Here is an 11,549-nt window from a genome sequence, read left to right as displayed (position 1 = left end):
TGGTACTGTGCTCAAGGTTAGTTATTTACTTAGCATGAAACTACTATCAGGTGCTTAAAGAAAGAACAGAAACCCATAAGACAGACCACAATCTAATAGCCATTTGCATTTGACCACTTACCTTCAAATCAAGTCACATCCCTATCTGTACTCTCTACCATTAAGGATTTAGCCATTGCCTTCCCTCCCAGCTACACATTCAGTAGCACAAGCAGCATGCCCTTGCCAAAGGCAGAAGATAAACAGAAGCCTGAGCCATCCAGGGCCACAGGGACAGATGTAGCTCATTCCTTGGAGAGGTGTTCTGAGAGCAAAGTTATGCAGGAGAACAACCTTTTTCTCCTCAATACTTTAGAAGGACTCCATTTTGTGTACTGGCACTCCAGGAAAGTCTATCACAGAGCCTTCAGAATTTACACATGAACCTGTTTAAATATAGTTAAAACTCCATGTCTAAAGAGAAGCTGTCCCAGCTGTTCAGCCTGAGCAATTCTATGTGCATTCATAAATATCCAGAGGGCACACTTCTGTAGTTAGGCATTTCTTAGTGTTGGCTGCTGAATAAAGGTGTTTTTTTGACCATAGTATTAGATTTAAAGGTTACAAGTACCCAAACCCAATTGAACAAAATTACAGAAGGGAACTTAAGTGCTATCAGTTACCTTTTTACTCTTTATGAAGCTACAGCATCTCAATATTAGCTGATAGAGCATTATGTTATGCATGTATCCAGGAACAGTGACTACAAATATACTCTGATCTGGTTTAGCCAATTATCTCTCCTCATTCTGTACACACACACTGTCATGGAACTGTGGCCTTGAGACTAGGTGACAGTAATGCATAATGGGCTTTGTAATCTTGAGAAGCTCCAGGCAGCGACTTCTGTTAAACATTTAAGATGTTTTTTGCCCTTTAAAATTATTTATGCATAGCTATTCTGTACTTCACACTTTAAGATCCCAACAGAATCAAAGAGAATCTGAAAGAAATCTTTAGCCATCATGGAATGAGAAAAGATTGCAAAAGTAAGCACTACAAAAGAAAAGATAGGGCACAGCTTCTCTGTATATTCAATATTAATCAGCAGATAAGCAAAACAGTGAAAAGTCTAACAAGTAAAACAGTTATGCAGAAACATCTCAAGGTCTGTAATCTAGGAGACATTTTAGTAACAACTCCTCACACAAAAGGAGGATTCTACAGAGTAAGCTTTCCCCAATGAGGCTGATACATATTTTTCCCTTCTACAGAAAAAGGCAGAGAATGTTTCAGTTCCCATGCTACAAGTAGCTTCCCAAACTGCCTAGAATATGAAAGGTGTAGAATATTGACTTTTTTCTTCAGTAGCTTCAAGCTTTGTAACTATGAACTTTTTATATAAGATGAGCAGATTACAATTAACAGATGTACTCGTGCTTGAAATAATGCACTGAACTTCCACAGGAGTACAAAAATCTGGGATAAAAATCCGAACAGGACCATTACAAGGAACAAACCTAACATTTTTTTCCCTGGAAACATGGGATAGTTGCCCCCTCCAGCAGAAGGCTAGTTGAGACTACATTAATCTGTTCCACATCCTGACAATTAGATCAAGAAACTTAGGTTTATCATTCCAAATTTACCCTTATAAAAAAGGAGGGATTCCTTTGAGATGTGCTGTTCCTACATGATCATCCCAGTGACAGGACATGTTCTCTGCCCTGTGCTTCAGCCCTCCTCCCAGACCAGGCTGAGGTCAGAAGGGCCACTCTCAGGAGTGGTTCCAAATTATTCTCCCCATGTAACCCAAAGAATCCCTACTGAACTGAAATAAAGGAGGGCAGATGCTGAACAGCCCCAGGAACACCACAACCCAGAATAATTAATGCTCTTTTACAAGTACTTGCTCTGTGACAGCAGGATGGCCTTAACTGGCATAGGAAGCTGGTGAGGGCTTGGTTTTGAAACGGACTTTAAGCAGAGGCCTGAAAGTTACAGAAACCCTATTCTTCATTGGGGATTTTTAAATTACAGAATTATTTTGCTGCCACTTAGTTTTTGTTCCTCTAAATCTTGAGTCATAAAAGTGAAAGCTGTGGAAATCAGCTAGTAAATCAGCTAGTAAGGTATCAGTAGAACCTAATGTTCCAGAATCCAAAAGAAAACAATCAGGTCCCATGTGTCCAGACAATCTAGAGAAAAATACTCTGAAGGGTGAGAGCAAGCATTTAAATGCATGCTTATGAGACAACCTCCCTCCCTCCCCTCAACTTAGGCCTTTGTAAAGCATTATATCAAGACATCTTTTCCCCAGTGACTTACACGAAGTTAAACACTGAATACAAAAGCTAACATTTTTTTCAAATGTTTCAATTCTCATCTAAAGTCAAGTAAACATGAATTCACTAATTAACAAGCAGAAATCAAGGAAAGCTTCCCTAGTACCAACCTTCCACTTTTCACATTACTGTTCAAAGGGTATAACTCTTGATTCACAAAAGTTAGCACAGAGAACCACTCCAATAATAAAGCCAGGACCTTCATATGCAGAACTCACAAAAGAAAAGGCAAGAACTACTCTTGGATGTGCCTGATCAAGAACAGAACCTGACAAACTCCATCTTTTAAAGGCATCCAAGGAGATCATGGCAGCTGTCATGAAAATGAAGCCCATAACCCCAATTTGAAACTATTAAATGTTATCTTACTGTCTTTCAATTAGTTAAAATTCACTCTTGCACCAGAAAAGCAACTCACAGTTGCAGTGACAGTCACTCACAGTGACAGTAGTCTGATCAAGCCGCTAATAACCATGTGCAAAAACCAGTCCAGCTATATTCAGTATACTTCAGTGCTTAGTACTAATACCTCCGAAATTCAAAGTGATTTCTGACCATTGTGAATCCTGACAAAGATTTTGAAATTTGAAAGCATACTGAATTTGCAACGCAGTAATATTTTTAACAAAACCTATTTTATTCATATTATTCTTTAGTACAGTACTGATGCTTCCACCATGCCATTTATCAACCAGAGGAACAGCTCAAACTGGGTGACATTTACCTACCAGAATTGTAACTGATTGTTCATATAAACAGTGCTTATTTCCTTAGTTATGGTCAAACCTGGACACAAGAGGTATTTATTTAGTGGCAAAAGATAGAAAAGCGCAAAACCCTGCGTTCACATCACAGGAGATACTTTAAGGCAGTTGCAGGTTTTACATGTCCACCAACTGGTGTTTTAGGAAGTGTTTTTTTCTTAATTTACTTTCAGGGGGATGAGAAGCTTGAAGAGTCTTGTACAAGTTTGTTATCCAAACGCTGTAGTGCGTTGTTAGTAACAAAGACCATAATCACCAACTAGGAATTTTCATTGTTCTATCCAAGTGACATACAGATTTATTGTACATACATTTTTACATTTACATTTTAAAATGTGAACTTATGCTGAGTGTCCTTTTAAAAAAGCTAGCAGCACAAAAAATTCTTTTGAACAGACCAGATATCTGTTGTGTCCGGAACATTAGTACATCACTTCGTTGTCCATGATTTTTGACTCCCAGGTTTTGCAAACGCTGATACATCAAGACTTTTACCACTGTTGCATTGTTCATATAAAGTCTGAAAGTTAATGAAAACAGGTATTCAGGTAAGCATAGTATTTCACAAATGGACAAACTAAATCTTTTTAACAAATATTACCACTTGAAGTAACTTACCGCACTTGAAATATTATCAACTCTGTACTAGAACTTATTAGGAATCAGCCAATAAAGATAAAGATAACTTAAGATAAACAGCTTCATCATACCAGTTGCAATGCAACGTAGTGCCTAAAATGCATGCTGGCTTAGCAGCATAAGCAAAGGTACAGAGCTTCTGAAATCTATAGAAAATAACCAAGATTTTAAATAAAGTTTACTCCATTAACTATCTCCGATGTAGAAACAGCAGCATGGAAGAAGAGGTATTTGCATAGTCGGTGTGAGCAAGCAGGTTTTATATCAGGAAATCAAGAAAACTAGTGGCCACAAACAGCCACAACACAGTACTGTTAGAAGGATAATCTGTTTACACCCATGAAAAACTCAGGTCTGACTAGCAGTGATCAGATCCTTGAATGGAAGAACCATCTACAGTTACAAAAGACCAAACTTCTATGAGGCATATGGGATATTTTCTGTATATGAAATTCTTTTAGGATCAATTATGGCTGCTGCAGAAAAGTTTGATAGTAAGTGACTGAAGTGTTGTCAGCGAAAAAACACATGGTGCTAGAAATAGAAATACCCAAGGACTTGAAATAACACTCCTCATTCCTGTCCTTACTTCTTGCTTGTCTTTCAAAGATCAAAAGTTTGCGGACATCTTTAACAAAGGAACAGGGAATTTAGGTAGGACAAGTGAAAGATTCTACACCCCTACTACCTGCATAAAGGAAAATTAAATGTAAACCATCTAGAATTACCCAAGTGATCTTCCAGAGGAAAAAGGATCCTTGCTTCAGTTTTTCTAATTAAGACAGTTTTCCTTAAATGTAAGAAGTATTTACACTTTAGATTCACTTTACACATGCTGCACTTTCTTTATGAATATTGGACTTGCTTTCCTATCCATGAAAGCAGCTTTACATTCTATCTCAACTTAGAATAAGTTTGACCAATACCACCTCTTCTGATCCCAAGTCCAGAGGCTGGAATCATAATACCTCAGCAGAGAGGCTAATTTACGCATACAGATGTACCAACAGTTCAACTCCCAGCAATCACACTGGGGGTCCAAAAGTTTGCACACCAGACAGATCAATTTAAGTCATTTCTCCACTATGTGACTCAAGTTCATAGAACTACTGCAGTTTCTGACTTTGCCAGCCTAAAGGCAAAGCAGCACAGTAAGAACTGTTTTGGAGAGAGCCAGGGTGGTGGATGCTAGAAATGGAGATGTACAGATGTACTGGAAGATAAAGGGAAGGAGAGTTGACAGCCAAGATTGCCACCACCTTTTCAACCAACCCCTCCTATTCAGGAAGAGAAGGAGAAATCCTGCACACTTGCAAACAAAAGTACTACTCTGCTGTTTTTACAGCAGTGGTTAAAGGTCCAGCATATTTATCCCTTCTGCTGTCACTACCAAGCATTTCACTTTTTTGCATCAACATGTACAACCGTACAAAATAGAAAAGCAAATTTACTTACCCTAGCAGCTCTGGAAATAGAGTTCGGAGAATTTAAGCCAACAAGTTGACCAAGGATACGCTTTACTTCTTCTGTTCCTTTTGCACTTGGAACACCTACAGTTAATTGGAAGATATGTTACAAGTTGTATACAGTTACATAAAATTACCAGCAAAATTTCTAAGCAGCATGCAGGTCAGTTTTGAAATTAACAGTTTAAAGATGAAAATATTTAAATGTAATTTAAACGAAGTCTTTTCTACATTATACATGGGTACTAAAATATATTGCAATTCCAGCAATTGGAAGGTAAATATATAAGAAAGTGTTATTTTCTTAAGCAGAATGTTATTTCAAAAAAATAAAGATATACCTGTTTGACTGTGGGTTTGAATTTGGACATAGGGATGTATCAGCAACTCTGAAACTGATATTCTTTGTTTAGGATTTCTTATTAAACAGCACTGCAAATGAAAGAAGAGGAAGAACTTGGTTTCGTCTACCAACAGCTTTCCTAAGAATTAAAATTGTGGATAATTAAAGACACAGTGAATGTATATCAGAACTTCTTACTACCAAACCACTGATTTGGAAAGACTAATAACCTTAAGTACTGTAACAGGTGACCCCAATTGCCTTCATTAGCAATTATATTCACAGAGTAAAGTTTAGCATCCTGTTTTACTTTAGCAATGATGTTGTAAGAGGTAAAGATCAGAACCTACAATATTTTTCTTCTGAAAAGTCAGAGGATGAATGTTTCTGGATTTCAGTTTGCTCCCTCCTGAGCAACGCAATTAAGGCTCTTGAGTAGAGGGGGGAAAAAAGGCCAAGTTTCAAATGCAGGTAAACATGCAGGGTGAGGGAAAGGGATTGAGAGTACAAACACTACTTTATTACTTGGGGTGGTTCAGCCAAAGGAGTTAAGCCAGACTGCTTTCAGCATTCACTTATTTGCTACTGAGCTGAAAATAGACATTTACTAGACATTTACTACAGAAACCACGAGGTAGCTCTAGTTTTAGTAAGTCTTTTGTAACAAGGCCTGTTACTACAATCAGCAGTGAACATTTATTTGCAAGACAAGTTCCTCAAGCACAACTCATTTATTCAATTTAAGAAAATATGCTTTAAAGTTGCCATTTTATGAATCAAAATTAATTTTCAGGGACAATTACCTTTAGCACATCTTGAAGATCTTTCTCAGCAATATCTGGGAATTCTATTTCATAATGAGGATCAACAATAGCATACAGTTTTTTACGTGTATTTGTTATATGTTGAAATGGAGTCTTTCCATATGTCATACAATACAAAATGCATCCCAATGACCACACATCACTTTTTGGACTTATCTAATAAAAAAGCAAAAAAATAAAATTTCTTCCTCACTTACGGAACAGTCAGTCCATCATGCAACTAACTAGTCATTTTACTTAACAGCATAGCTCTTTTACACTGAATAATAAATCTTAGCAACTACCACACAATTGCCAGCAGCACACCACTAATACTGTGCTGTAACATAGCTTCTTTCAGTTATATTCAATTAATTTAAAAAGCTATATTTCAACTTCAACTTAAAACAAAAGCCCTTAATAAGCTGATTATCAGGATTCTATTTGGATTTACCCACAAAGCCAAAATCAAAGTATTGTGAATTCATTCAATTCACAAACTAGTAAGACATCATAGGTATGCATGTCCTGTTCTTCTAGGCTTAAGGGATTCAGTCCATATTTCAACCACCACACCTGGGCTGTTCTTTACAGGAGGATTTCCACTACTCTTACTAAAACTGAAACACTCCTAAGAGAAGAACATAAGGTTGGGGGGGTAGGTAGATGAGAAGGGATGTGGGGAAGAAGATAGCCTGATTTAGCAGCACAAAGGTTAGATTTTTGCTTAAATGAGCTGAGCTCCAGAACAACCCTGAACTTCATGTACAGATTTCTAAAAATTTACAGGTAAAACTTTTAAAAGGCAAAGAGTATCAACCTTAAAACAAGTTGTTTTATGAACTTCCATTTATAAAACATTCTGTTCTGGATTTAGAAAGATGAGATTGTGTTTCACTACATATTTCTATTCAACTGCACTACATAAGAATACTTTCTCTTGCTCTAGCTGTTAAAGTCACAACCTGAGATTGTATGTATGCATGTACGTGATTGTTCTTGTTTATTTTTTGTTTCCACAAAATTTATGTACTCTTTAATTGAAATTTGACTGTCAATGTGGAATTGCTTTCCTCAAGTATTCATAGCATTCACATTCCATTGCCATGAAGTTAAATATGACATACTAAAATATATAGTACTCTAGTACAGACAAGTCAACCAGATATACAGAACTGAACAATAGGTCCCCCAAAATACTAGACTGTCATCTTTCAAAATGCCTTATTAGGTATCACTCATTTCCTGCAAAACTGCCTCTCACTCACAGGTATTACCACATCTTGAATCCTGTATCACTGTCATAACTTCTTGTTTAAGCAAACATACTAAGGGTGCATTATAGCACAAAAGTTTCCTTGCTTTCATGAAGAGATTTTAAAGAATTATTTATGCAGAATGCTAAAATGTAGCTGTGGAGAAGCTAGCAATAGCATATTGAGCTCCACCAATTTTTGGCTATTTTCAGAATAAAGCCAAAACAGAAGGCTATGAGCAGCACAAAAGGCAGTGTGACTAAGGAATGATTGTCTCAATTGACCTTGTGGGACACCCTGCCAGAAACATCTCCCTAAAAGCTTTAGCCTGGAGTTATTTCAGTGGAAAGAATTTGTCAGAGGTATAAAACATGTTTCAAACACGTTTCTAACACCTGCTGCATCAAGACAGCTAAATATCAATATTCAGATAAAATGCTAAAATCTTTAACTGCGTACTGCACTGCTCGTCCTTTCAGGAACACCAGTGCTCACATTAGCCTTCTGACACAGCAGGATATGGAATAGCTGAGGTTTCTAATTTAGCACACGCAGGAGCAAAAGTAGAGACATCTCCACAGGCAGATTGCAATAAAGGAAGCTGCGTTAGAGACAAGCTGTTCTCTAACAGGATTTTTTAGGCTGCAAAGCAGGAGAGGGAAAGAAGCCTCAGGCATTTTTATCGGTGTTCTTTCAAGGTTAGGTACAAAGAATCATTCCAAAATGAATCAATAAAAGCACTGAGCACATCACTAAGCCCAAGATAAAGTATATGAAAACATAGGTGCAAAAAAAATCCACAGCCAAAAATAAGAATTGACAGAATAAATTAGAATAGTCGTTTTAAAAAAGCTTTTCCACTGTAAATGGCTTTAGTAACTGTCAGAAAACAAAGCCATCAATAAATTGAACTCAAACCTCAGAACACAGAGCAACATACTCCACAAAGTTTGATTCAGATCCATTATCACCGCTGAATGGCATTCACATCAATAACATAGGAAGACTGGGTGGTCCTATGCGGAGCCAGGAGTTGGACTCAATGGTCTTTGTGGGTGCCTTCCAATTCAGGATATTCTGTGAATCTGTGCAGTCTCTCTCTCTGTCCTGTTTTCAATTTCACTCAATTCAGCACTTTTCTAAACGTTATCTGTAAAATGCTTCTAGGTAGATGAGAATAATAAACACCTAGCCTTCAACCTCTGCCCACCATCATGCTGATGAAAGGGGTTTCTTTGTGCTCTAGTTTCAGCAGAAAATTTTGAAAAAAAGTCTTAAGACATATGCCTGAATTACTTCTCAACATAAGGATAGCAAGAGGAAAAGGACCATATGTTACCTTAGACTGAGATTTCCCATTTTCTCCATAGGAAGATGACATATCTTGTATTGCTTCAGGTGGCATGTAATTCATTGTTCCAACCTAGCCAAAGTGGAAAAGTATTCCTTATTTTAAATGAAGCATGCACTTAATTTTCTTACTTGATAAGTTAGATTTTGGTCTTAAAGTACTGAAAAGCATCCTGAAAGTTTGTCTGTGAAGGCCATTGTTACTCTGTTCAGCTAAAACACTGAAAACCTCATATATTCATTGAGGTTAGTGAAGTATTAATTGAAGTTGCTATTTTAACAATCAACAAATACTACAGCACTTTACAGGGAGATGCACATCAATTTTCCATAAGTATTTCACCTGAGAGTCTTTAACGATGCTCGTCACATCTGGCTGCATTTGGTTTGCAATGCCAAAGTCAATCAGTTTTAACATTCCATCAACTATCAGAAAGTTTGCTGGTTTCAGATCACTGTGAATAATACCTGTAAAGCAGAGTTTAAAGTCAATCCAAGTTGCTCCTAGTATGGTTTTTATTAATTACCCACACCCTTGCACAGAGAATAACCTCTACCTGGCTAAAACCAAATTGTTCTTTGCAGATTTCATTTAATAACGAGTTTGGGTATTTTTTTTTTAAATCAATGGTTAGACTTGCATAAGTTCATAGTTTGAAGTATTACTTATCCAAGTCTGCAGTAATCCTGAAATAACTCCATGAGACTCAAGTTGCACAGTTTCTCTCAGTTAGGGATAGGCCCTCTAGCTGTATGCTGTTTGTGCATAGCCACACATGTAGATGCTGAAGACAGTGTTTTAGCTTCAGATTCTTGAAGCTTTCTTTTTTGCTGTGACATGGACAGTAGCTGTCTTGCAACCTTCATTTCTCCCACTAAGAAATGGAAATAGTGCACTGTACTTGTTTTAAAGTAATAGCTTGAATCCAGATGTAAAATACATACAAAAGTTGGGAAAGTAGACTGAAAAAATCTAAAGAAATGGCCAAAAAGTAGTGAAAGCAGAAATCTGAGAAGCCAAGACCAAAACCAGGAACAGAACCAAAACTGGGATGAAAAGAATACGATGCAGGCTGTAGGACTGAAACCTATCTACACACAAAAAAGTAGACGGGAAAAAGAGATTTTTGTAGTTGTGTTGTTGCTCATTATGCACACTGACATACTGAACTATTGTGGATCAGTTCAAAGGCCTGTCTACTTCATTTTTTTCTTAAATAATTAGCTAAGCAGGTACTTGAAGGAAAAAAATGAGACAAGGAGATTGCTTAAGTCCGATGTTCTCTGCTCCCTTGATCTCAAAGGTACCATTCACTGAGGATTATTTATGACGCATCTCTCACAAAACCTGATGACATCATAAATTTTGATCACTCATCCATAAAGTCAACTTATCCCTCTTTATATTTTGTGAAGTCTCCACTATGTTACACAAACAGAATACAGATGCATACACCAGTTACGTGGTTAAGGATGAAAGGAAGCATCAAGACATACAAGAGATGAAAAAGCTGAGACACATAGGAAGTGAAAAATAAGAGGTGAAAAAGCTGAAACATTATGTTTAAGTAAAGATGACAAATCTGTGCAGAAGCTGTCATCAGTGTCAAAGGTTCTTCGGAGAGGATAAGTAGTCTGAATTTCAGTTTAATGAAGAAAAACAGTGTCAGGAGCATACAATGTAGTGCAATACAGAATAGGTGATTTTCTGGCTGTTGCAAGGAAATAGAAGGTTTTTAGTAACCACAATACTCAAAGATCCCTTTGATTTACCTAAAGCGAATCTACCCTGGTATTGAGATATTCATCTTTTGTTTCATTATCACAATACAGTAAATACCATCTTCAAAGATCACTAGGCTTACACCAAAACTGAGAGCAGTATCACCTCCAAAATTCAAACACATTATCTCTGCCATACAACCTATAAAAATAGGTAGAATTATTTAAGAGTACCGTGTTCATGAATTGTGTGAACAGCTTCCAACATATTTTTCCAATAGCTCTTCCTTTCCAATGGATCAATGTTTTTTTTCTTTTTCAGCCAGCTATTGAGATCAATATTTCCACACTCCATTACCATGTAGATATGGTGATCAGTAATCTCACTAAAACAAAATAAATGTTAAAATTCAAGGCACCTTTTTTTTATATCAAGCAGTATTGATTTAATAAAATGTGAATTTACTCACTAGCTGTAAAGACGAATTATCTTATCACTATGCTGCTGTAGTTTACTCAAATGAGCAATTTCATTCTTATAGCTGTCAATAGTCTGTTGATCAGCTTCTTCTAGATTCACATATTTGACTGCATACAGCTGCTTCTTCTCATTCAGTACTTGAAACACCTGCAAAACAGTTAAATCAGTGTTAGGATTGAAAGAAGTTACTTTATGGTCCTTCATTTCAACATAGCCAGAGCTCCAAAGGAAAAGAAAAGCATACCTTTTCAAAAGGAAGAAGCAACACAGCAAACTTGAAAAGAAATTCCTACCTGTTTACTGAAATCGAGGCTTTTGAAGTCAGCCATAAGTTTTCTTCACGGTGATTTGAAGTAAGAAGCCATCAGTTACAACAGAAACAACCACCAAACCATCTTGGT

At 36.9% G+C, this 11,549-nt stretch overlaps 1 protein-coding gene across 4 annotated transcripts in view; it reads right to left on the bottom strand.

Moving 5' to 3' along the window:
* Nucleotides 1-2,940: 2,940 nt before the first annotated feature.
* Nucleotides 2,941-11,549, bottom strand: part of TTK (TTK protein kinase) — a 32,418-nt gene continuing 23,809 nt past the window's right edge. For all 4 annotated transcript variants that reach the window (XM_040554008.1, XM_040554011.1, XM_040554009.1 and 1 more), the window contains exons 16-23: nt 11,138-11,295; nt 10,902-11,053; nt 9,289-9,413; nt 8,935-9,018; nt 6,340-6,516; nt 5,535-5,625; nt 5,183-5,277; nt 2,941-3,608 (exon numbers count right to left, since the gene is read on the bottom strand). In XM_040554008.1, coding sequence (XP_040409942.1) covers nt 3,519-3,608; nt 5,183-5,277; nt 5,535-5,625; nt 6,340-6,516; nt 8,935-9,018; nt 9,289-9,413; nt 10,902-11,053; nt 11,138-11,295 — 972 coding nt within the window. In that variant the 3' untranslated portion in view covers nt 2,941-3,518. The remainder of the gene's footprint in view (nt 3,609-5,182; nt 5,278-5,534; nt 5,626-6,339; nt 6,517-8,934; nt 9,019-9,288; nt 9,414-10,901; nt 11,054-11,137; nt 11,296-11,549) is intronic.

Source organism: Cygnus olor, chromosome 3 (genome assembly GCF_009769625.2).
Source record: "Cygnus olor isolate bCygOlo1 chromosome 3, bCygOlo1.pri.v2, whole genome shotgun sequence".
Taxonomy (NCBI): Eukaryota; Metazoa; Chordata; class Aves; order Anseriformes; family Anatidae; genus Cygnus; species Cygnus olor.
The sequence above is the reverse complement of the archived record's forward strand: the minus strand, read 5'-3'. Positions and strand labels throughout refer to the sequence as shown.